We start from the raw sequence: 25766 nt of genomic DNA on the forward strand, positions 1-25766 counted from the left end.
CCCCAGCCACGACACAGTCGCTCGTTCCGGGTGGAAAACCAGGGAGATGCTTAATGTGATGGAGACCCCCGGGAGAGGATACCCGGGCTCAGGGGAGGGTGAAGGAGGGGGGACGGAGATGCCAGGGGGTGGCCGCATCCCTCCGCACCAGCACCCGGGGGGACGTTTTGAGGTGCAAAGTCTCCCCCCCAAGAACCGCTTTGGGTTTCTCAGCCCGGCAGAGCTTCGCAACTCAACCTGGGGCCTGCCTGCTCTGCCGGGGCTCTGCCTGGCGGCCGGCGCTGCCGGATGCTCCCGCCGGGGCCAGCCATGCTGAGGGGTCCCGCCGGCGCCGCGCCATCGCCGGGCACCTCCCGCCGTCACCGCCCTCAGCCGCAAAATCCACCGGAGCTCTTAGGGACGCCGGGGAAAACTAGGAAAAATTAGAGATGATTCACCCCCCCCACCCCAGCCCTAACGTTGGCATCGCCTCGGGGGGCCGAGCCGCCCGTCCCCACGCCGGACCCCGGGCCGGCCGCGGCCCCGGCACGCGTTCCCCACGGGGCAGGAGGAGGAGGGCGAGCGCGTCTGGGCGCTGCGGGATCCACACCTTTTTAATGCCATGCTCAAAAGCCTGTTTGGCCAATAGACCAGGTCCATCAACTGTCTTCCCATCATCATCTGGCCCCCAGCTCGCGCTGTAAATGTCAATGTAATCGGGTCTGATGCCAAGCGACTTCGCTTCAACAACATCTGTTACATCGCCATCTAACATACGAATGCCTAAAAGCACAAAAACATCAGACATTAGGGCTTAACGGCTTGGATGAAAGTGCGAGGATTGCAATCAAAGGGCTTTGTTAACGGTGGCGGAAACCGCACGGCTCAGGAGCGCCTGGAATAGCTTCAACCCGCGGCCCCGCACACTAACGAGCCTGGCAGCGGGAATCTGGGGAGCTATTTTGGAAAGTTTTCTGTGTTGCTGGCTTCATGGCGAGTGATGGGGGGGGGGGGTTAAAATTCGCTTCCCCTCCGTTGGCGGGGATCAGGTGGTGGGAGCGGTGCCGCACTCCCCGGCGGCAAAATCCCCCTGCTAAAAACTTCCTCCCCCCCTTTTAATTAATCGGCTAACTCATTTCTCCACCTGGAAGATAGTGGTGTTTCCCAAACACTCAGGGCCCCCCAGCTTCAGGCACACCGGCGGGACGAAGCCTCTCCCCACGAGTGGGGACAACTGTGACCGTCCCCGAACCCCATCGCTGCCCGGCTGATGCCAGCGGTGCCCAGGAGAGGGAGAAGCCCCAGGAGAAGCCCCAGGTTGCGGTTTGCACGGCCGAAATCAGTCAGGACCCCAACCCGTGACGGGACGATGCCGCTGCTGCCTGGGATAACCTCCCTTCCAGCCGGGAATGCCGGCGGGTGCCGGCCGGGGTGGTTTGCAGGCAGAGCCCACCAGCCACAGCAGGACCGTGGGGGATTGCAGCACTTCCCCAGCCTCCAAGTGCTGCAATATGAGGGTTACAACCCCCTCCGCTCCCCATCACCCCTTCCCTGCCGGATTGCCCCCTCCGCACGGCGGGCAGAGGGTGCCAGGCACCCCAAAGGGCTGCCCAGAAACAGCCCTTGCAGGAAAGGAGGTGCTGGAAATTTCAGCATTGTATTTTGCCAGCCAGGGAGAGTCCGGTTTATAAAAATGCATTTCCCTTTCTACGTGTATTTTTTCTTAAAGCAAACAAACGCAGGCAGATGTCGTTACAGCTGCAGCTGCGCTCTGGACACCAGTCAACTCAAATATCTCTTTTCGACGCTGTCCCCTACCAGCGAAAAACAAGTTTAGAAATACAAAATGAGGGAGCAGAGTAGTTCCCAGACACTTCCCCTCTTTGTCACGTTAACAAGAAAACATGAGGAGAAGGGGCGAAAAGCCGAGCCCGGTGTGCGAGCCACGCTCGGCTGCGGCACAGCAAGCAAAACCAGCCGAGGGACAGGTTTTTGTGCTTGCTAAATGTGGGCACGTTCATCAGCGAGCCCAAAGGCAGCCCAAAGTTAGCTCAAAGTCAGGTCAAAGTCAACCCAAAACACCTCAAAGCCAACCCAGAGTCAACCCAGAGTCAACCCAGCGTCAGCCCAAAGCCAGCCCAGAGTCAGCCCAAAGCCAACTCAAAGCCAGCACAAAGCCAGCCCAAAGTCAGCCCAAAGCCAGCCCAGAGTCAGCCCAAAGCCAGCCCAAAGTCAGCCCAGAGTCAGCCCAAAGCCAGCCCAGAGTCAGCCCAAAGCCAGCCCAGAGTCAGCCCAAAGCCAACTCAAAGCCAGCCCAGAGTCAGCCCAAAGCCAGCCCAAAGCCAGCCCAGAGTCAACCCAGAGTCAACCCAAAGCCAGCCCAAAGCCAGCCCAAAGTCAGCCCAAAGCCAACTCAAAGCCAGCCCAAAGCCAACTCAAAGCCAGCCCAAAGCCAGCCCAAAGCCAGCCCAGAGTCAGCCCAAAGCCAACTCAAAGCCAGCCCAAAGCCAGCCCAAAGCCAACTCAAAGCCAGCCCAAAGCCAACTCAAAGCCAGCCCAAAGCCAGCCCAAAGCCAGCCCAAAGCCAGCCCAGAGTCAGCCCAAAGCCAACTCAAAGCCAGCCCAAAGCCAACTCAAAGCCAGCCCAAAGCCAGCCCAAAGTCAGCCCAAAGCCAGCCCAGAGTCAGCCCAAAGCCAACTCAAAGCCAGCCCAAAGCCAACTCAAAGCCAGCCCAAAGCCAGCCCAAAGTCAGCCCAAAGCCAGCCCAAAGCCAGCCCAAAGCCAGCCCAAAGCCAACTCAAAGCCAGCCCAAAGCCAACTCAAAGCCAGCCCAAAGCCAGCCCAGAGTCAGCCCAAAGCCAGCCCAAAGCCAGCCCAAAGCCAACTCAAAGCCAGCCCAAAGCCAACTCAAAGCCAGCCCAAAGCCAGCCCAAAGTCAGCCCAAAGCCAGCCCAAAGCCAGCCCAGAGTCAGCCCAAAGCCAGCCCAGAGTCAACCACCCATGACGCGGGGACCCTCCAGTTAAATAAGGGGGGACGGGAGGGAGCAGGCAAGGATGCTGTAAAACAAACGAGCTCTTTGCCACGCAGGGAGCAATAGCGGGCTCCAAAGTGAGCGTGGGAGGAGAGGTGAGAGGAGGAGGAATGGCAGGACCCTGTTCTGTTTCTCGAGCAGCAATGTATTTTGCCCGGAGCAAATGAAAAGCAACGCAAGAGCGCTGAAGAGCAGCCAGTAAAATTAGATGGTTGCTCTCCAAGTGTGACAAATAGGCTTCCCCAACAAGTTGTGCTCATTAATCGCTGCTTTATTTGTGTAATCCATCTAAAATCACTCTCACTGCAGCTATAGCGCGTTTTCCTCCATGATCCCAAACTTGATATGGCTCCAGACTTTATTTTTCCCCTTTGCCTGTTCACGTTGTGGGAAGCCCACAGCTTCTACCCTCTGCCAGGTGCCTCACATCGATCGATGCCTCCCCAGCACACCCTCAAGGCAAGGCACTCGTTAAAGGAAGCAAATTAAAATGGGATCCATAGGTCGTTATAAAGTCAACAAGTAACGCTTGTCTCCGCGGCTGCTGCAGAGAAACGGGCTTGAAAAGGAGCGTGAAGGCAATGGCCTGATCCTGCAAGATGCAAAACTGCCTTAAACCCGCCCGGGAGCTTTGCCTTGCTCTGCTGCTGCTTGGTGCACGCTTTGAGCTGGGTTTAGAGGCAAGAAGCCATCCCACGTGCCGGGGGGACAGGGGATGGGATGGGATGGGATGGGATGGGATGGGATGGGATGGGATGACGTGCCGCAGCCTTTACAGCCCCTGCCACTCACCCATTCGCCCTCCCCGGGGTTATTCCTTCTCCCAGGGGATTTTCCCGGCACAGGGACCTGCTGACGGCACTTGGCCAGGAGCAGGACTCCCTGCGGGCACCGCTCCCGTGCACACACAACCCTAACGAAAGCTGCTTCTTGCATGGCCAGGATGAACAAGCTGAGAGAAGGAATTAAGCCCCAAATCCACCCATGGGTGCTTGGGGCCGTGCTCCTGATGGTGACGTCTCCCCCCGTGGGGTGGTAGAAGGGGTCGCAGCCCCCTTGAGCAAAAGCCCCTCTCCCACTCCAGCTGTGCCAGGGACAGGGCTAAAAGCCCCGGTGAGGACCCGGCTCCAGGCGTTTGTCCCCTACACGGTCCCACCAGCCACGCAGAGGGGACACCGCACTCCTACCCCCCCCGACACCTCCATCTCCCCAGCGGGTGCTGTAACAGCCCGGGCTGGCCAGCCCCGGCTCAGACCAGCCTCCAAAACCAGCTACACTAATGCAAATGAGCTCTGTGATGCTAATTACCATCAGGATCCAATTTGGTGATAAAGATTCATTTGCTTCCTACGCATCGTGTTATTTGAGGGACTGTGCAAAGATCCCCCCACCCAAGCAGCCCTGGCCCCCCACCTCCTTGGTGTTTTCCCCCCGAGGGTATTTCGGAGGTCTCCCCAGACCCCCGCCCTCCGAGCGGCTCATCTGCAGACATAAACCTCACAAATGAGCGATTTCAGCTCTGAAGCTAAACCGGCGCTGCCGACCGTAGCGAACGCGGCCACCCCAAAAAGGCCAGCCCCCACCGAGAGCAGCTGTGAACTTTTGGAGTGAAGCCACCACATCCTTGATCCACGTGCATCCCCACGGCGAGGATGCAGCCCAAGCAGGTTTCCACCCCAAAATACATGGAGCCGGGGGGTCCCCTGCACCCAGCGTCACCCATCCTCCCCCAAGCCCCCCCGGGGCTCCCTGCAGCCGGGGCACCAAGGAGGAGACTCTCTGCTGGCAATATCTGGGAGAACAGCATCCCACCCCCCGCCCCGGGAGCCCATCGGCACGTCCAGGGCGGCCACTGTCCCTCGGGGGGACGGCGAAGGGCAGGGAAGCCGCAGGCAGGTGCCAGCCTCACCTCCGATGCGCGCGTTGTAGGCGATGCCCACGATGCAGTACGAGTTGTTCGCCGCCGCCGCCACTTCCCCTGCGCAGCGGGTGCCGTGCCTGCGAAGAGAAAGCCCCCATGAGCCCACGTCCCGTGGTGAAGGATCCCTCCGGCTACCCCCACCCAGCACCCAGAAACTGGCCCTGAGGCCAGAGTGCTGGAAGAAAGCACCCCAAGCCCGTATCCAAAACCCAGCAAGGGCTGGGGGATGGAGGACACTAACGCAGGAAGCAATTTGCTGTTTGCATTTTGCACCTAGATGCAATTTGCTCTTCGCATCTTGCACCTAAATGCAATTTGCTCTTTGCATTTTGCACCTAGATGCAATTTGCTCTTCGCATCTTGCACCTAGATGCAATTTGCTCTTTGCATTTTGCACCTAGATGCAATTTGCTCTTTGCATTTTGCACCTAGATGCAATTTGCTCTTTGCATTTTGCACCTAGATGCAGTTTCCTCTTTGCATCTTGCACCTAAACGCGCTCTGCTCTTTCCATTCCCGTTTCCTTTCCCCACGTGCCACCGCGTGCCCGTCCCACTTTAACCGAAGCCCAGAAAGCGCGTCCAAGTTTCGGCATCTAAGCCACCCAGCCCGACTCCTGTGGTTTAATCCCTGACCACGGCGAGGACCACCACCGCCACCCACCCCCCCCAGCAGCGCCATCCTTCGATGGCTGGAGGGTTCGTTAGCAATTAGCGTGGCTGCCACAGGTTGGATTTGCATTAAACGCAACGACCCCGTGCAAAGCCCGTAACGCAGCGTCCTCCGCGGCGCTGGGGAAGGGGAAAGGCCACAGACCTGGAAGACACCCCGGGGGGGACACCCAGCCCCGGGGACCCCGGCACACCCCGGCCACGCGGACACCGGCTCCACGGCAATTAGCATCACGTACTTGTTCTCGTTGCTGGCATCGTAGCGCGGAGTTGGGTCGTGGTCGTTCCCGTTGACATCGTAGCTTGCAAGAGGGTCCTGAAAACATGTTGCCGCCATTAGATTTGATTTACCAGCACAGCGTGGGACAAAGCGGCCTCGGCAGCGGCGCGGTCCCGCTTTGCCCGCAGCCAGCTGGGCAGTAAATGCCATTTTCCACTTAGTTTCTGACTATTTGCTCAAGACAAATAGTTTTGGGCTGCAGCCCCTGCTGAGAGATGGCTGCCCAGGGGGAAACATCCTGCTCTCACTGGAGACAGCTCCTCCAAAGCCCAAATCCTGCTGGGTCCGGCACCGTCCCCCCCAGCCCGGCCGGATGGGGTTTGAGCTGGGGCTGAGTGGGTTCATGCAGGTTTTTGGCTCTGCCCTGGCGAGCCGGAGGGAGGCGGCCGCTTCCCAGACAGCTGCAAAGGGAGTTCCCCCAAACCCTCTTGCCTAAAAACCTTGTTTCCTTCTTAAAAACATCTCGAGATTTTTTTTAAAAAAACCCCTTTTCTTCTAATCTGCCAATGCACAGACTTAAACTGTGTTTATACACTGAAATTCTCCATAAATCGATTCACCGCGAGGACCAGCCCCAGCCCGTCCATCCCCCAGCTCACATAGTTTTGCAGGAGGTCGGGGTGGTTCCTCTCTATGCCGTCATCGAGGATGGTGACCACCACGTTTTTGCCGGTGTAGCCCCTCTGCCAGGCTGCCAGGACGTTCATCTCCGACCTGCAGCGACTGCTTTTATCGCCGCAGTGCTACGGGGGGGAAACACAGCAAGCACAAGCTGCAAAAGGGCTGCGACCCCATTTCAGCCCATCTAAGCGAGCAGCCGGGCTGGGAGCCCGGTTAATCAACCAGAAAATATATTTACGTCCCACCCCCTGCCATATAACTTGTACATTTGTTATAACTTTACTCCACTATCAAAGCCATCCAGCAGCAGTTAATCCAGGCAACGCTATCTCCCTATTATTCTTTTCCTCTTCCATTTCAAATACTGCGGGCTCTTTGGTTTTGAAGTGCTCGTTTCCTTTCTGCACTTAATTTTCAATGAATTTCCCTGTCAAATACAGATCGATGAAGCAGGCGGGAGAAAAATGATATTGTAAATAGATGGCTGCAGCTCTTGGATGGGGAAAATGCATGGGTGCTGCAGCCACGCGGCTCCCAAGCCTTCACTGCGCAGACCATAACGAGGAGCTGCTCCTGATGGTGCAACACTTAAAACTAGACTCGCTCGTGTGTTCATTCACAATTTTAAAATCCTGCTGCCAGGGGCGTTCACCGATAGTAAGGTGTTCCATTACTGGCCGGGCTGAGCAAAGACCGATGATGCGTTTGATTAAAAATAAATTAACCCCCTGTAAAGCAGCGGGTTCCTCGCGGGGCGGCGGAGGGCAGATACCCACCAGGTACCACATGTTGGGCCACACCGGGTCGTTGAAGGGCAGGGCGTGCGGCTCGCCTCGGACCTGCCTCTTCACCCGCCGCTTCACCTCCTGCTGCTGCAGCCAGTCCACCTGCAAGCAGAGCTGTGGGTCAGCGTCGGCCCTGGGCACGGAGCCCGGCATCGCCTGCCAAAACGGGCTGCGGGCGCCGTGCAAACCGCAGCCCGGACCCATCCCGACGCCACCCCACGCATCGGCAAACCCCCCGGCTCCTTTGGCCGGGCTGCTGCGGAGATAGCGGCTTCATTTTGGGGGAGTAAAGGATGGATGGACAGACGGACAGGGCAAGCTCAGCTCTTTGCGGTCTCCGAGCCAGGGACCGGATTCCTCTCCTGGTGCAGCAAAACCCTCGAGCGTAAATAACGTCGCCTCCAAGCACGTGCCTAAACCCCCCCGGCTTAACGAAGCAGCGAAGCACGCGCTGAAGTCCCACTGGAGACGAACCACATATTTAAGCGTTTAGTCAAAGTGTTGGAGAGGACTCAGGTGCTTGGCTTAATTTTGGGGCTGATCATTCCCCTGGCTGGGAGGCAGCAGCCGCAGCTCAGCCCCGAGACTTCACCAGCCGGCTCCAGGGCTTCTCATCCTTCGACTTCCTCTCCTCCTGATAAAATAATAAAACTGGGGGCTTTACTCAAGCACAACACGCGTTTCTCAAAAATACGGGACGACCACACATGGCCGCGGCAGGTCTCGGGGGATGGGGCTGGCTCTAGAGAGGCGTTTTTGGCACTGGCTGCGGGCGAGACGGCCTCGGGGCCGACCGCTCTGACATTTGTTTGCTTTTCAGTGGGGCATGACACGTGAAGAGATCAAACGGGAAATGAGCCGGAAAAGGCCAGGATTGGGAAACGCCAGTGCTTGCCCGTGTCGCTGCGGCAGGAGCTGCCTTAGGTGCCGGTTTGGGAGAAGCCGCATCCCGTCCCTGGCCAGCGTTTCCCCCCCCCAGACCCTTTATTGCCCACAAAAAGGGCTCTCCTGCCTTCAGCATGGAGATGAAACCCAGGTTTATTGAAAATAGGTTGTAAAAATAATTTATAGACCAAATCTTTACACGTGCTCACGCTGGGAGAAGGCAGGCACCAGCCGATGAGCTGGGAGGGCTCTGCGGCACGTGCCTCCTCGCCGGACACTTTCTTCCCAACGGCTCAGGGTCTTTTGGGCAGGGCAGAGGTGCTCGTGGGGATGACTCCGTACTTGTGACTAAGGTTTTGTAATGACAAGAATAAAAATCCAAATTGCAAGTTTTTGTTGGGCTCATTTACGTGAAACTGTCAGCTGAACCAAGTTCTCCTTGCGTGGTTTATAGCTTTCTGACTTGGATGGAGGTGGATGGGGAGCTGTGCATATCAGAAACTTGACAGTTTCCAGCCTAGAGCTTGGTTTTTAAACATATATATTTTAAAGAAAAAAAACTGTTGAAAGGAAAAAAAAAAATATGTATTTCATAGAAAAATGAGTTTCCGTGCTGCCTTGGCTGACAACAGCATGCTGCTTTGCTTATACGACGACAGATTTAAGCACTGGAAGCAAAAATACAACTTTGTGGTCTAGTTAAAAAAAAAAAAAAATACATTAAATAGAGGATATGGCCCAAATACCCGGCTTTTCTCCTTAAAGCAGCACTCTCTGGCAGCATTACCACGGGTCTCGCTGCCCAAGCCACAGCTCTCGCCTTTCCCTGCGGCTTTGCTGGATGCAGGAACAACGGGAAGACGTGGGATTTCGCGGGGTTTTGCCAGGAGCTGCGGTGGCTCGCGGGGATGTCTTCGTCTTAAACACGCTCCTGACCGACCCCAGTGCTGCCAGCTGGGAGTCAATGGAGAGGTCTTGCGTGGACACAGAGAAATCAGCAGTTTAACGGCGCTGATTTCAAGGGGGGTTTGCTACATCAATGCGGCCGGCGTGGGAAGACAACGGGCGAGCGGGAAGGAGCCCAGGGCATCCCTGCAACAGCTCCTGCGGCTTCTGAAACTTGGATCGACTTCCATCACTCATCCGGGGGTGGGGGGGGAGAAGCTTCTCGGAAATTTAAAAAAAAAAAAAAGTCTTTTTTTGCTACTAGAAATGGCCAAAAGTGTTACAACACAGTCCTGAGCCTGGGGGGTCCCTGCTCTAGCCCTGCAAACCCTAATTAGCAATAACAAGGCGACCGTGAGTGGCACCGAAGGACCCTGCGAGGAGGCACAGGTATCACCAAGCCGAACCCTTCGCCCTCGCTGGAAACAGAGGGGCAGCTTTTTATGTTCCCCCTTACTTTGCGATCTTCAGTGGGCGATGCCCGGATCCAGCCACCCAGGGTAGCTCCACCGAACACGATAACCGGCACAGGCGAGGATGCAACTCCTCAAAAGCAATAGCTTGACTTATTCCAGTGGATGTGCGGGAATTAAAGCGGAGATCCAGGACAAACCAGATGGCTCCAGCACATGGTCGCCATAAAGCACGGCAGAAATAATTTAGGTGGGGTTGATTTTGCTATGGTACGTGGCCAGAGGCACAGGGACTGAGGCCATGACATCCTCCGATGAGGATTAAGAGACCGGAGCAGCGAGGCTGAAGGCTCAAGCACCGCGAGGACCAACAGGAGCGTCCCAGCGAGCTGGGAAAGTTTACAGCCATGAGAGCTGCAAGATGAGCCCATACGAGGGGTGGCACAGCACGGCATGACCCCGTTCTGCATCCCCTTGCACCTCCATGCCTCTGACTCTCGCCACCACGACCTGCCCCCAAAAATCGCTGGATTTGCGACATCTCTCCTCCCCTTCAATCGCTTGCCATGTCGCTTGGCTCACATCAGCCTCAAATGGAGCAGCCACCAGCTGCGGGGGTCTCTTGGGGCAAGAGGCGAGCTCGGCTGCAGCGTGGTCCCACGGGGACCAGGACCCCGGGTGATGCCCAGCCCTCGTACCACTGACCCCCACGGCAGAGCAAACCGATAAATAATGATGCTGGAAACAATAGCCCCTGGAAGGCACGAACCACCCAACATCTGCAAATGATTGAACTTGCTGGTTCGTCGGGATTTCTGCAAGATTTGTTTCCATCTTTGCTATTCCAGCTCGCATTTCCTCGTGCCTCGTGGTGATGTTTTCCTGTGTCGCACATGCTAAGCCGGTGCCGTTCAAATGCCGAGACATCTCCAAAAATGACTTGCAAATGTGCATGGGAAAGGGGGAGACAACATACGCCAAGAGGTCTTGAACTCTGAGTGATAGCGAAGGATTAAGAGAACAGGAGCCAATTGCTGTATCTTGCAGTCCATAGAGCAAGGTAAGGTAAATGTTAATAAGACTAAAAGCCAATTGATTTGGTTTGCATTATAACTAGACTCATTTAAATGGAAATATTTCAATTGCAGAGCCGAATTCATCATTTGCTGGGATGCCTGCACACCTCCCCGCAGGCAAACAGCTTTAATTAGAGCCCAGCACACTTCCAGGGCATCCATGCTCCCCTCGCTGTGGTTTTCCCCGCCAGCAATGCCGCTGCGGGGCAGCGGCCACGTGTGTGCCTCCTCAGAAATGTGCTACAGACCCTGTCCGAATAGTTAACAGCAGATCTCTCTGGAAAGCTGGCTGGCTAGGGAAAGCAGGGTTGCTGTGTGGGTCTGGAGAGATGCGGATGGGATGTGCCGTGCTGAGTGGGTTGGAAACGTCTTGGGAGTTGGGAGCATCCCAAGGGTGGCCGGGAGCATCCCAAGGGTGGCCGGGCACTGGTGCAAGCACCAGCAGCTCACTGGAGCATGTGTACCTTCATTGCAATGGTTTCTTTCTACATTTATTTTACCCTTTCCCCAAAAAACAGACCCTCCCCACACATTAACCCTTTCCCTGCTCTGCAGAAGTAGCATCTCACAGGGCTCGGGCACCGGATGGAGCTCAGGGAGGAGAAAAGCCAAGGCAGAGCCGCAGCCCTTCCCCGCCACCCCGAGCCCAGCTCACCCAGGTCCCGCCTGTCCCTCCTTGCCTTCTCCCCCCCGCCCCCATTACTTTTGTCAATTCAGCTGCGCTGAAAATCCCTTCAGATGCTTGCTCTAGGAAAAAGCAATGCAGAGCTATTGCCAAGGATTTCACACATAGCAACCATTGAGGCAGCGAGTGTTGTGGCAACTGGATCAACACCCCGAGCATGCAACAGCCTTTCTATCCTGGAAGGCTTTTTTTCCCCCCTTTTCTTCCTCCCGGCTTTCAGGCAGATGTTAGCGTTTAGTCACCTCTAAGTATTTTTCATCACCGATCGACGTACCCATGTCCAATGAGTCACCCCGTGCGTGCACAGGGCTGCGGTTCAAGGATGACATATCATCGCAAGATGCTTGGGCTCACGCTTGACCCAGACCAAGCCAACAGGCTGCTCCGGGGGGAAATGGGGACCCCCATCCCGCCGACCCCGCAGAGGCCGGGGGACCCCAGGCTGTCCGGCCCCGTACCTTGGGGTCCATGCGGAGGAAGTTGTGCGGTCCCCGGCTGCTCAGCGTCGAGCGCTTAAACGTCTTGCTGTGGTAAAAGTGGTAGTAGTTTTCCAAGCTCCCAATCTGCAAAAAAAGAGGGTTGTTTTTTTTTTTTTTTAAAAAAATGAGGTTTTCTCATGGTCGCCCCGCATTTCAGTGCTGGCAGCATCCACAAAGCTCCCTGGCAAAGCCAGGGTTCGGGGAGGGGGTGCAGGATGCTGGCACTAACCCCGGTGCCACCATTGTGGCAAACAGCGCTGGTGGCCGGACGCTGCACCAGCACAACAGAGCCCGGAAAACATTTTTATGAATTTTCACTCATTAAATGCATCTTTGCAAACTGCCTTCCATCAGCTCCCAAGCAGAAATAATGAGCTAAAAATGAGCTCAGCAGCTGCGGCGGAGCCAGGAGAGCTGTGCCTCATGGTGCTGCTTTTCCCCACCCGATGCTCCGGCTTCGCCCCGGCAGCAAGAACAGCCCCATAAGGAGAGGTGGATGCGATCCCTGCTAGCCCTGGGATGTTCCTGGGAAGCGCGGGATATAAATGCGCTTAGCCTGGCGTCAGGGACGGCAGCAGGAGGAGTCAAAAAAAAAAAAAAATCATCTCCAAGCAAACCAGCCATCCCTCCCAAGGGATGTATAACACATGCCCCAGCCTAGAGTCCCTCCCCAGCAGTAAGCACAGCCCGGGAGCAAAGGCGAGCTGGGAAAGGCAGCCCCACTGGCTCCCTTCAGCTCAGGGAAGCCCCACGCTCCTCTTTTAAAAGTTTTTGCCCTTTTTTTTTTTTCCCTTTCTGAAATGTCCCACATTTGCAGGAAAACACCATGCCAGCCACGCCACCCTGCCAAGCCCCGAGGTGGCTGCGCTGCCTCCAGCCCTCTCATCCTGGCAGCTGAGATGCTGCGACTCCTCTTTTTCCATCCCAAAAGCACAGATAAAGTCGCCAGGGCTACGCAACGAGCCGGGCGATCTCGGCCAGGCGCTGCGTGACGAGCATCCCGTGGGGATTCGCAGCCGTAGGGATAGAAATGACCCAAAAGCTGCACTCACCGGCACGCGGCTCCCAGGTCACACAATTTTGGTACAAATTGGGCCTCTGCTATAAATTCCCTTTTCCCTGAGGTTGGATTTCTTTCCCCAAAAACCCGTTCCATGGCCAGGAGCTGGATGCTGCCGTCCCTGTGCCTGGCTCACAGGACCAGGGCGAGCCATGCCACAAGCCCCCATCTGCGACCCAGGAGCTGGGGTGACATCCCCGAGGCCACGGGTGACCCGGGGGCCAGGGTGGTGACCCCGGGGCCAGAGCAGGGCTGGCTGCAACAGGACAGGGGGGAAGCAAACAGGTTTGTCCGGAGCAGATGCTGAAGCAGATGATGACAACTACTTACATCTCTATCGCACTCAATACCTCGAGATGTGCCAGTGCCTCGTACCAGCATTAAATATTTAATTAGTTTTGCTCTGCCCGTTATGCCAGAACGTCATTTCACCGACTTTACTGCCGTTAGTGTGATTTTTGTAATTTGTTTCCACTCAAGTTCCTTTAAACCCTCCCCACCACCACCACCACCTTTTTCTTTGCTTTACAGCATAGCTGTGCATTTTCTTTAACATCTACATGCAAAGCGGTTGCTCATTGCAAGCCGCATCTGGCTTTTAAAACCCATTCCTCAAATCCACTCTTACTTAGGAAAGGGAAGGAGGATGCTCCATCCTCCCCATATTTTAGGGAAACTTTGTGCCAGGCCACCCTGCCCCTTGCTCACTCTGCCTGGAAATCCCAATCCCGCAGCCCGGGTGGTTCAGCTCCGCGTCCGCCAGCTCAGCCTGCAGTTTGCAGGTTTATAATATTCAGTTTATTCTCATCTCCGGTCCCTCCGGCACTCGTCATAACAGGATCACGCTCTATAAACAAGCATCAGCTGAAGAAGTGCTTCTGTTCCCCACCGGAACGGGCACGGGGCTTTTTGGAAATAAATGCGAAATTACCACGCGATGCAAATCAGCAAGAGGACGGGGAGGGAGATGAGACCCCGAGGCTCTGGGGATACATGGCCAGAGCAGCAGGAGAAGCATCCTGTGCCCCAGGTTCTTTATCCTCCGGGGATTTATGGGAGGAAAAATAAGAAAAACCTTCTCATGTTGGGGCTAACTTGAAAGCCGGCCCCGCTCTGAGCAGAGGTTAGACCCAGTGACCTCCAGAAGCTCCCTTCCACCTCAGGTATTCTAAGGAGAAAAATTTAAAAATGCCTGGTTTTTTTAAATGGAAAAGTATTTGTTCTCCTCCTTGAGGTCCGTCAGCTCAGTGAGGGCTCCGCAATGCCAGCCCAGGAGAGTTGGGTTTTCTCCTGCGTACAGCACCAGCGAGGCCACAGCCCTGCGGCCACAACCATCGGCTGGAAAACCCAGTGGAGCACCCAAGAGGCACGTAGCAGGACTTTACCAAGGGCTGATCTTTCCTGGCTACCCAGATAAGCAAGCATACCCATCAGCTCCTGACCAGCCAGAAGACAGCTGCCCACGCTGAAAGGTCCCAGCTCCACCGCAGAGGAGATAGTCCAGGTTGCCACCAACTGCCCAGTCACAAAGCCCACCCACCCAAAGTCCAGGTTACCGTGCTGAGCAGCTCCAGACACGCTCCTTCCCTCCCCAAGCGCATTTACAGCTATCAACCTTGATTTTTTTGGACATCTACTTTCTGCCAAGAACGTGCACGGGAGGTTCTCATTTCCACAAGGGTCGATTTTAATCTTCCCAATTGATTTGCAGTTTTGGGCTGAAGTTTCAGAGGAAACTCGAGATTTTTTTTTTTTTTTTTGAGGCAACTTGAATTTGTACCTCAACAAAAATGAGGTGGTTTTCTTCCCCTCTGTTAATCGAGGCAGAGAAAGCCCCGACTGGTGCTGCCCAGCTCAGCTGGGCTGCAGGTGGAGCAAGCCAGAAGCAATGTGAACACGCTTTGCACCCTGCAAAGCCGTCATCACTATGCCGAGGGTGTCGATGGCTCCGCTTCCAAAAAACCACACGCTTGCCAATGTCATCCAGCCAAATGGGGAACGGTTTGAAGCTGAAGGAGCTACTCATGGCCCTGATGGGACTCAGATGGTTCGAGAGAGATGGAGACACACGGCAAAAGGATGAGAGGCAACAAGTAAGGGGAGAAATCCTACTTGGGTATAAAGACAGTAATTCTTTGTGTAGGGCGGTGACACACGGGCCTGGGGAGGTGGTGGGATCTCCATCCTTGGAGAGCTTCAAATCTCACCCAGCTGAGGCTCCATGTAGCCTGCTTTAGCCTCAAAGTTAAGGGGGGGTGGGGGGGCGTGGACCAGAGACCTCCAGAGGTCCTCGCCAACAGGAATTACTCTACAAATACAGTTCTTAACAGTGTTAAAAAGAGGTACGGTTGCAAGGGGCTTGGCTTATCTCCCGATCTCCTTTTCCCCTTGTCCCCCAAATCCCAGTGCCATCTGCAAGCACCCTGCAAGAGGCACCAGGGCAGGGAGAAGCACCCAGGAGATGCTCCTGCAGCAGCACCCAGCTCCCCCCATGCACTGCCAGGCAGAGACGAGCCCGGCGCCTGTCCTGCCTCATTAACAGCCATTAGTATTTTGAGCAGGTTCAAGATCACTTGTAGCTAACAAGACACGGCAAGAGAGCGCTTTTTGGGAGCTGGCACCACCGAGGGAAGCACTAGAGCCCACCAGGGCATTTCCAAGCCCATTCCTTCCCCCCCGCCCCCATCACAGCAAAGTCTTCCAGCATCTCACCCAAACCATCCCATTTCTGCAAAATGCAGCTGCATCGGCGCTGGGATCCTCCAGGAGGACGGATCCGGCTGGGGAGGCTGTGCGTGCTCCCCTCCTGGGGACACGACCTGTCCCCATCGGGGACAGGGGCTCCAGCCGCTGAGCTCCTGCCTTCGGGAATGTCATTCTCAGATGGTCACGGCCGGATTCAGCCCAGTAAGGACCGAGCCCAGGGCTGCGAGGACACCACTGCTCCAGCATCCCCCAGATGACAGGAATCCAGGAAAGCTCCAATATCCAACCCAAAATGAATCCTGCCCGCCTCCTGCACCGCAGGTGAGACTGCTGAGCATGTGCGAGCCCTCCCAAAACTTACTGCATTGGACACCGCACAAGGAAAAAAATCATATAAATCCTGTTACCGGGATAGGAACGGGCTTGTCACCACCCCCGGGATGGCAGTGGAGGCACTGCCCGGGGCACCGGCACCGCACAGCCCTCACAGCGCCCTGGGCCAGGGCCTGTCCCGGCTCGCCCCAGCACAGCGCGGCGAACAAAGACCGGCGGGGAGGAATGAGCAGGCGTTTGTGGGTGTAAAAGCTTCTCCTTTTGTTTAATTGTTTGCTTCATTTAAACAGAAGTTGATGCAAATGATTCCCCAAGGAAATGTCACTCCCGTGACCCAGAAGGATTTAAGGTGTCTTGGTGCGCGGGTTGGGCAGAGGAACACGCAGGGACCCAGCTCAGACACAGGGCAGACACCTGTGGGTGCAAACCCCAGCGATGCCCTTCCCAGCCAGGAGCATGTCAGCAGCCCCCAGGATTGCGTCTCGGAGGAAAAGAGGTCACCAGCCCAGCTGAGCCTCCCTTGCACCCAGCTGGGCCACCTCCGTGACCGTCACCTCTCCTCCTCCCTCACCGTGTTGGACTCCACCGCTTGCCTCCATGCAAACATCTCCCCCGGGCAGGGTGATATGCCCTTGGCAGGATTTTCCAGCAGGTTTTGCACAGGGTCAGGCCCCCCAGGAGGACGTATCTCATGCCGTCCCCAGCAGCTCTGTAGGCAGAGGATGCAGTGGGGGAAGCTGGGGACACCCAGGCCCCCGCGGGGCTCAGCACACCATGAACCCCGAGCACGACGCAGCAAATGTCACCGGTGCGCGCATGCGAGCAGGGAAAGCAGTTCCTCGGGGTTTCGCCCTGGAGGAGCCCCTGTGGGAAAAGTCTGGGGAGGCCAGAGAGCTGAAGGCAAGGCGTTGAGAGCAGCTGGGGAAGCCCCGGCGGTGCACGAGCTCCCAGCATCCGCGGAAAAGGCGGGAGCCAGGAACACCCTGATGCAACCACAGAAATATTTCCCTTGCTCTCCAGCCTGCACCGGGCTGCCCCAGGGAAGGGCTCGGGGGGGAGGAAGGGACGCTGTGGCGGGGCCATGTCGCGCCCATGGGCCAAACGCCTCCGGTGTCACAGGGACAAGCTCGGGAAAGCCAGGATGCTGGGGAGAGCAGATGCTCCGGCGGGGAAAGGACACGGCAAAACCCCGAACCAGGAGCTGACGTTAGGCTGATGCAAATCACGAGAGCGAGAACCTCAATCAAGATATTCTCTGGCTGAACAGGGATAAACACCAAAAAGCCCTTTGGGTTGCACAACGCATTCACCCGGCCCTGTGATAGAGGCATTTGAAAAATATAAATGATTTTCTCCTTGGCGGGGCAAGAGCAGAGCACAGCAGGTAGGGGATGGAGGGTGGGACGCGAGGGGTTGTCCCCCACGGGAGGTCACAGACACCAGTGCAGGAGCCAGTGTCCCCGATTCAGCCTCCCCCCCCCCCCCCGCCGCCCCCGCAAATTTGTTTATGCAGCACCCTGTGACTTTAATTATACTTAAAAGCAGGGTTGCGATATAAAGCAAGGTTATAATTTATAGTGCAGGAGACACCTTGGGCAGGAAGACAACCTGAAGTGCCACCCAGCCAGAAAAGCACCGAGCAGCCGGGCAGCACGGACGGCGATAAACTCCGGAGGAAACGCCGAGGACACCAGCCCACATCTGGATTTATAGAGAGGATGAAGAAATTGAGAGGAAAAGGAGCTGCCGTGATGAAAGTCGCCTCTAAGCCATCCGTGCGCTGAGGGGGATTGAAAGAAAAAGTTCCTCGTGTTCCCAAAATCTCCGATAAACCCGGGCCAGAGAGTCCAAAGTTTGTTAAACCCACAGATGCAACTTTCCGGGATGGGAGGAACTTGTGCAATCCCCCCGCGGTGCGGGAGCGGGCTGTGCGGGGCGAGGGCACCCCGAGGAGCGGCCGCCCGGGGCCGGGGCCGGGGGGGGGGGGGGGGGGGGGGGGGGCGGAGCGGGGCCGGGGCTGCCCGGCCGCCCCCCGGGGCCAGAGCGCTCCGCCAGCACCGCGGCACCGTCCTCAGCCCCACCGCTCCGGGGGGCTGGCGGGGCCCATCTCCCGCTCCCGAGACCCCCGGCAGCTTCCCGGTGCCAGGACTCGCGGTGCGAGACCCCCGGCAGCTCCCCGCAGGCTCCCGGGGCCGGAACCCCCGGCAGCCCCCCGGGACCCTCCGCCGCCTCTCCGCTCCCGGGACCCCCCCGCACCACAGCTCCGCGGCCCCGGCACCCCCGCCGCAGGCTCCCGGTGCGAGCCCCCGCTCCCGGGACCCCGGCACCTTACCTGCCCCAGGCTGATGTACCCGTAGGCGGCGGCGAGGCGGGCGGCCTCGGCGGGCCCCCCCCGCACCCGCACGGCCCAGTGGTTGGTGTAGACGGAGCGGGAGGGCCCGGCCGCGGCCCCGCGCCCGGTCAGCGCCAGCGGCAGCGCCAGGGCCAGCAGGCAGAGGCGGGCGGGCGGCGGGGCGGCCGCGCTCCCCGGGCCGGGGCCGGCTGCGGCGGGCATGGTGCGCTCCGCGGTGCCGAGCTGGGCGGAGCGGGGAGCTGCGCCTTTTAAAGCGGCCCCGGAGCCCGGCGGGGGCGGGGGGATGCTCCGGGGGGGGGGGGGGGGGGGAGGCAGGCGGAGGCGGCGGGGAGGGCAGGGCCCGGCCGGGCGGCAGCGCCGGGGAAACGGGCGCCCGGCGGACGGGGCGGCTCCCGGGCACCCCCCCCTGCGCCCCCCTGCCTGCCGCCGGCACCCCTCCTGCCGGCATCCCTCCTGCCAGCCCGCCAGCCCGCTGCAGCCCCCCTGCGTACCCGGCACCGCTTCCCGGACAACCCCCCGCACGTCCTCGGACAACCCCCTGCATCCCCCCTGCACGTCCCGGTAACTGCTCCCCGGAACCCCCTCGTTACACCTCTGCATCCCCCCTGCGTGCCTCGGTGCAGCCCCCCCGGACAACCCCCTGCATTCCCCTGCATCCCCCCTACGTGCCGCCGGACAACGTCCTGTACCCCCCCGCATCCCCCCTGCATGCAGCGGTGCTGCTCCCCGGACCCCCCCCCCCCCCCGCACACCCCTGCATCCCCCCTGCATGTCCCTGGACACCCCCCTCCTGTACCCCGCTGCATCGCTCTGCATTCCCCGGCACTGCCCTCCCGGAACCCCCCTGCTCCCCCCTGCATCCTCCTTTGTGCCCTCGCACCCCCCCGGGCACCCCCCCCCCCCCCGCAAGCCCTCAGCCACCCCCTCATGCATCCTCCCCGGCTCTGCTCCCCGGGCAGCCCCCTGCATCCCCCTGGGCAGCCAACCTGACCCCCCCCCTGCTCCCCGGGTAGCCCCCTGCATCCCCCTGGGCAGCCAACCTGACCCCCCTCTGCTCCCCGGGTAGCCCCCTGCATCCCCCTGGGCAGCCAACCTGACCCCCCCCTGCTCCCCGGGTAGCCCCCTGCATCCCCCTGGGCAGCCAACCTGAACCCCACCCCCCTGCAGCCCCCTGGCACTGACCCCTGGGCATCCTGCCTGCATCACCCCCCCCCATTCCCCCTGCATCCCCCCAGGCATCCCCCCACCCCCCATCTCTCTGCACTACCCCCACAGGCATCTTCCACTGCACCTCCCCCCTGCAGCCCTCTGGCACTGGCCCCATATCCCCCGGGCATCCCCTCCTGCACCCCCCAACCACTCCCCCCCCCCCCCCCCCCGGACTCCCAGGCATCCCTCCTGCACCCCCAGGCAAACCGCAGCCATCTCCTCTTGGGCTCAGAGGGGGAAGGCCAGGAGGGGCTGGCTGATGGGGAGGATTTGGGGGCACCACGGGGAGCCGTGGGCACAGGCAGAGGGGCTGGAGCACTGCCTTTGCCTCCCACGGACGCCATTCGGGGGACGGCAGAAAGCTCGTGGGATATTAGAAAATAGGCTTTGTTAGGGAGAAGGCGGTGGCGCATACAAAGGACAGGCTCGGGAGCGGGTCAATGATGCTCTGTTCCACAGCCCTCCCTGCCAGCGCGGGCAGAGGCCGGCAGAAAGCCGCCAACTGCCCGCAACGAAGCGGTGTTTCGCTCGCATCACCTCGCAGCTTCACTCGCATCACCTCGCAGCTTCACTCGCATCACCTCGCAGCTTCAGAAATGGCCCCGTGCAGCCCCCGGGGCTCACAGGGCCCCAGCCACGAGCCGATGAACTGTGCCAGGCGCTGTGGCTGCAACCACAGGCTCCGGCCGGGACGGCCCTGGGGCAGCTGCGATTCCCGGAGTGGGTGTCGTCTATTTTCCAGGCCCTGAACAGATTTGAGAGGTATTTGGGGCACAAGCCCCAGCTGCCAAGCAAAGCACTCACAAGATGCCCTTGCAGCTGCCCCCGGTCCCATCCATCTGAAGGCAAACACCTTCCCAAGCCCCAAACAGCTTTGCAAAACCCACCCAGCTGCAGCCGCCGGGCGAGGGGGCATCTGGAAAGCGATGCCAGCAGCAGGGAGGGGCATGGGGTGGGTGGAGGGGGGCACCGAGCACATCCTACATCCCATCGCCGGACCTGGAGAGCAGAATCGTGGTCTCATCGTCATCGCTTTGTACCGGCCCTGCCAGTGGGCAGGCGAGCTAGTGACAGCCCGAGTTAATAGGAAAGTCCCCCCAGCTCAGCGGCGAGATTAAAGCAAGGGAAATTTATGGGGAGGCGGTTCTGCATCAGACAGGGCCAAAATCCTCCGGCAGGTCTCACGCTGGGCTGGATCTGGCCCCTTCTCAGGCAGCAAATACATGGAGAGGGGCAGATGGAGGCGAGGCCCCGCACCAGCAGCAGGCTCGTCCCGTGCAATTAGAAACATCAGCGAAATGGGGATTTGGAGGGCTTGTGCGTGCAGATGGAGGGCGTTGTGCTGGCACCGGGAATGGGACAATTTGCTGCCACAGGCAAAGAGGAGTTCGGTGACTCACAGCGTCCGCCATAAGCTGTCACTAGTGGAAATCTCTGCCCGCATCAGTCACGGCGTGCGGGGATATCGGAGCCACGTGCTCACCTTCGGGCTTATCATCCCAAGCATCCTTGCAAGGCCACCCCCTGTGCTGCCTGGGCAGAAGCAATGGGTTTGCGTGTGGCTATTTCCTCTGATTAAGCAGTAAAGGACGGTTTCCATTAGTACAAGCACGCTGCAAATCCAGTCCTCGTTTCCCATCTGGTTTATGGGCTTTTCCTCGAGTTTTCTGTTGGTTCAGGTACGTGAGATGGATGAGCAGGGCTGGCGGGTGCTGTGCGTGCTACGTGTGCGAGGCGTGTCGAGAGAGAGAGGCAGCGGGGCAGAGCCAGAGGAGGGGTGAGAACAGATGAAACAAGCCCCATCCCTTCGGTCTCGCAACATCCGCCTCGCTCTGCCGGGGAAGGTCTGCGGGGGCTGCCCGCTGTCGGCAGGGGCTGCAAAGGAGGGAAGAAATATCAGCCCGGGGAGCAGAGGAGGAGGAATGGGCTCCGGCAGTGGCAGGGAGGGTTTAGGGTTCGATGGTGGGAAAAGCTTTTGGATGGCAAAGTGAGCGAAGATGGGAAAAAGGGATTGCCTGGGGGGATGCAAAACCCCATCGCCTCTGCATTAGGTGATGAAAAATGGGCAAATCCCAGGATGGCCGGGCCGAATCCACACCTGGGAGCGCGTCTGCATCCCATGGGCAACAAAACCCAGCAGCATCCTGCATCCCAAACCTTCCATCCCAAGGCCATTGACCGCAGCTCCCGATGTATCAGCCCGGGGGATAGTTACTGGTACCGGTAAAACCTCACGCCCTGGCATGGGTCCGGCAGTGCCCGTCTCAGCCTGCAATAGCGGGCAAGGGGGGTCAGAGCCTTGCCCCAGTGCTGGCTGCGATGCTGGGACCCATGTTTCGGTGCTCCCTGGTCCCTGTGCCGCTCCTACCCCCTCTCCCGCTGGCATGATTTCGAAATTCAAAGCGTATCCCCTTATGTCCTGGATGGCAATTTTCCCGGCCGAGCCCACAGGATTTACCAGGGGTGTCAGGAAAACCAGACTTTGGCCCCACATACTTTGCAATGAACACGCACTAAGGCAGAGGCTCCATTTTAACTCTTTTCCTGGGATTATTTGAAAACCTGCAGAATAAATGCGAGACGCGAGCGATGCAATAAATTTTGCGAGCCGAGCGGTTAAACAGAAGCCGCTGCAAAGACAGCACGGGAAGAGGCGCTGCTGAACGTTCAAACCCTGCCGAATAAAATTTATAATAATTCTGGCAGTTTTATATCTGTCCATGAATTACAGTTAAAATCCCACCACGTACCACGCGCGCTCGTTGCTTCGTACGGCAATACGATTACAGCTAAGAGCTGGACGAGCAGGGAAGAACGACATTTAAATGCTGTTTCTTTGAAAACCGAGCCCTTCTGCATCTTTTTAAGGCAAGTTCAGAAAAGGAAAGTGCAAATAAAGCACCCGAAAGCTGCTATTTTTTGCAGGGGCGGGATGGCAGCGCTGGCGCTGGGCTGCCCACCCGGGGCAGCGGGACTGTCACCCTGTCCCTGCCTGCGGCCGCAGGGCAGGCAGAGGGAGCGGGGCAGCGGGAGCTGTGCCTCTGTGTGCTGAAGTGCAAGAAGTTAAGCAAACAAAAGCCGTTTTGCAAACACACGCGGTCCGGAGGTGTCCCCAGGGTGCCAGGATGAGGCGGCTGCTCGGCCTGGGGGCATCGGCCAGCCGGACCCCCGGCGTGGCCAGCGGGAGCTGCCCAGTGAAACCCCACGGGGCCTCGGCCGCGGGAGCTGGGGTTTTATCCTTTGCGTGATGAGGGCCTGTCGATGTGGAGATTACAGCAAAAATCAGGTTAAAACCCATTTATCTGACCCGGGCGGAGCCCGTGTGCGCGTCCTGAGGATGTGCAGAGCCGTGAGCGGGGCCATTGCAACGCTGGCGGCTGCAAACCTGCCCCGGCCAGAGAGCCCGGCAAACCCCGGCCACGCGGCTGTGTGCGATGGTTAATAAAGAGCACACGGTAATTAAACCGGCGCACCTGGAAATAGCTCTTTCTGTAGCTCCCAGGCTTAACCAAATGAGTGAAATTTGCACTGGCATAATTAAAGCGATGTGGTTCACGATCTTGTCTGCACCGGGGAGTTACTCTGCAGCTTGGCTCTTCGCTCTCCAGTGAAAGCCCACGCGGAAAAACCCCGGCCGGCTCCGGCTCCGGCCCCTGCATGGCTCCAGCGCTGCCTAACCCGAACTCTCGCCATCAGGGTGCCCATTAACACCAGCCCATTAACACCAGTTCGTTAACACCAGCCTTCAAACCGGTCTGGCAGCCCAATGCCTCCGGCATCCTCCTGCAGCCGCCCTGGCACACACGGCGGCAGGGATGATGGCAAAGCACAGGGCTCTCGGCCGCTGTCACCGCTCCCATCCAGGGACTTGTAAATCTGAAGGAAAAATGAGTATTTTTGCATTTATATTCATGCTTCTCAAACAACCTCTTTTTTTCTCTGCTTGTCCTTTTAGGTGTTAACATAACCCCAGACTCACTAGTGGCCAGATGGTTTGGTTTCAGTCGTATTAATGGTAAAATCCTGCGCACGAGTGAGCTGCCTGTGAAGCTTGCCAGCGGAAAATAAGATTTGGAGCCGCCATGGAGCGGCGTCCCCACAGCTGATGTGTCACGGCAGCACACCGGTGCTGGCAATGCCACCGCCGCTGCCACCACTCAGCAGCCACCGGCTTTGCAGCCGGGAAACCCCTGGGTGAATTCCCAGGAGATTCGTGCTCGATGGAAAACTGTTGCCCCTGCCTTTTTCCTTTCCTTCCTAAATCTGGATTAAGCTGTTTTCAGACCGAAGAGGTGAGGTCAAATGCTACGGAGAGGAAGGAGGGGATGCGGTGGAGGAAGGTCCGGGGAGGTGGGGGATGAGCGGCAGCTCCACGCTGGTGCCCAGCCCTGGCCACAACCACCCAGGCACAGGGAAACTCTTTTCAAAGTGCATGAAAGCCCCGTTTTAGCAATTTCTGATCCCTGGCACTTCTCAGTGAGAAATGGGGAGAATTATGGAGAAAAAAGGGCTCCTGCCAGGCTGGAAGAGCTCAAAACCATGGGGTTGACCAAGGATAGTTTTCTACCATCCAGTATCTCTCCCAAACACTGAAGACAGCAGCAAAGGGGATTTCATTTCGAGACTAGGGAGGCCACCCGACTGTGATGATACACTCGGGGTACGGGGAGCGGAGCATCCCCGGTGCCGGAGGTTTTAGCTGTAATTAGATCAGCATCTGTCCAGCGATGGTCGGGGCTTGCGCAGTCGCTGCGCTGCTCCAGGCTGGGCTGGAGATTTCCCGCAGGCTCCTCCTGCTCTGCTTTTCTGCAATTTCAGAGAAATCTGGATTTTTTTTTTTTTTTTTTTTCCTATCCAATGCGTTCTTACTCTCTGGAAAGATTAAATCTTGATTGTCAGGAACTGGTGTAGCAGGCAAGAAGATTTCCCAGACTAGTCAAAATGTCATCCTGGTAAAAATGCTAGTAATAAAAAATAAAACGAAAGGGTCCACTATGGACTCAGGCCTGTAAAAATATCCAAAAGATGGATCTAGAAGTTTAGAAACAATTGAAGCTCAGCGGCGAAAGGGCGCTCCGGGGACTGCCGGGCCCAGCACAGACATTCATGGCGAGGGGAGGAATCGATAAGTTAAAAAAATTGGCTGTGTGCTTGGTCTTGAATTAAAAGAAGGGAACAAACCCAGACGTTTTCGCCCACCTCAAATAGCTTCTGGGTTTATTGTTCTTTTGGAAATTAGAGTAAGGAAGGAAATGCCCAAGTGAGGGGTGGTGGGGTGGGGAGATACTCCAGCTCCTGCTGCATCCCCGTGGAGCTGCACCGGGGCTGTCCTGGCTCCCACCCGCTGTGTTTGGTGATACCTGGGGTGCGGGAGGGCTTATCCCCAAGGAGACGGTGCTGGGAAGGGGAGGGAACCCCGAGGGTGCGTCCTGGTGGCACCCATCCCGCGTGACACCACCCACACGTGGGGTAGGAATCCGTCCTCCTCCTCTCCCGGTCCCCGCCGCCATCCCGCTTCGTCCGAGAGCACCGTACTGGGGAAAAGCATCGGAGCCGAGAGGGAGCTGATAATAAACCCCGGCCAACCCAACCCCACCCCTGGAATAGCAGGTCTTGGAAAAGCCGGTTACGCCGGCGCGGCACCGGGGCCGTGTCGTCACTGCGCGGGGGAGGATATTTCGGGTCCCCCCTGAAAGAAGCACGACCGTCGCTGTTAGGATGGCAGCTCCAGGGCTGAAATTGGGCTTGAAAATTGGAGTCCTGCGAGGGCTGGGGGTCACCAGACAGGGACGGCCACTGTCTGCTCGCTGTGGTGGCTTTTGCAAATTGAATGCAACTCTTTTACTTTGTCCCCAGGTTGGGTGATGTCCCCAAGGACCTGGTGGTGACTGGCACAGGATGAGACCCCCCAATGCGTCTTTGCACCCCAGCAAACCCTGCTGCACCGGGGCGAGTGTCGGGAGCGGGAACACGCAGGGAGAGAGATGAGCCTGGGGGTGGAGAGCTGCAAAGATCAAACCAGCAGCGATTTCAAAATAAAATCCGACAGCCCAGGGAAAACACGGCGTGTCCTTGCCGAGGCTATCATTTATGCCAATTAAAAAAAAAAAAAAAAAATTGGCATGGCACGAAGGAGAGCTGCGTGGTATTTCCTGAAAAGGGCGTGGGGAGCATCCTTGGAAAGCCTTCCCTGCACAATGTGCTTGCTGTTTCCAGAAAAATAAAGTTTGCTGTGACCCACCTGTCCCCGAAAAGCAGCTATTTAGGGCTGTAACATGGTCAGCCCAGAGTCAGCGGCTGGGTCTGTCCCGCCTGCTGAGCGGCTGGCACCT

The 25766-nt window shown here is 58.0% G+C and overlaps 1 protein-coding gene across 1 annotated transcript in view; it reads right to left on the minus strand.

The window, feature by feature from the left end:
- PCSK6 (proprotein convertase subtilisin/kexin type 6) overlaps positions 1 to 18459 on the minus strand; it is a 38006-nt gene extending 19547 nt beyond the window's left edge. Inside the window, exons 1-7 of the mRNA XM_075506333.1 lie at positions 18205 to 18459; positions 11753 to 11857; positions 7282 to 7392; positions 6484 to 6627; positions 5844 to 5920; positions 4922 to 5010; positions 590 to 762 (exon numbers count right to left, since the gene is read on the minus strand). Of these exons, the coding sequence (XP_075362448.1) occupies positions 590 to 762; positions 4922 to 5010; positions 5844 to 5920; positions 6484 to 6627; positions 7282 to 7392; positions 11753 to 11857; positions 18205 to 18426 (921 nt within the window). The 5' untranslated portion in view covers positions 18427 to 18459. The remainder of the gene's footprint in view (positions 1 to 589; positions 763 to 4921; positions 5011 to 5843; positions 5921 to 6483; positions 6628 to 7281; positions 7393 to 11752; positions 11858 to 18204) is intronic.
- Positions 18460 to 25766: the final 7307 nt, after the last annotated feature.

This window comes from Mycteria americana, chromosome 6 (assembly GCF_035582795.1).
Source record: "Mycteria americana isolate JAX WOST 10 ecotype Jacksonville Zoo and Gardens chromosome 6, USCA_MyAme_1.0, whole genome shotgun sequence".
Lineage (NCBI taxonomy): Eukaryota > Metazoa > Chordata > Aves > Ciconiiformes > Ciconiidae > Mycteria > Mycteria americana.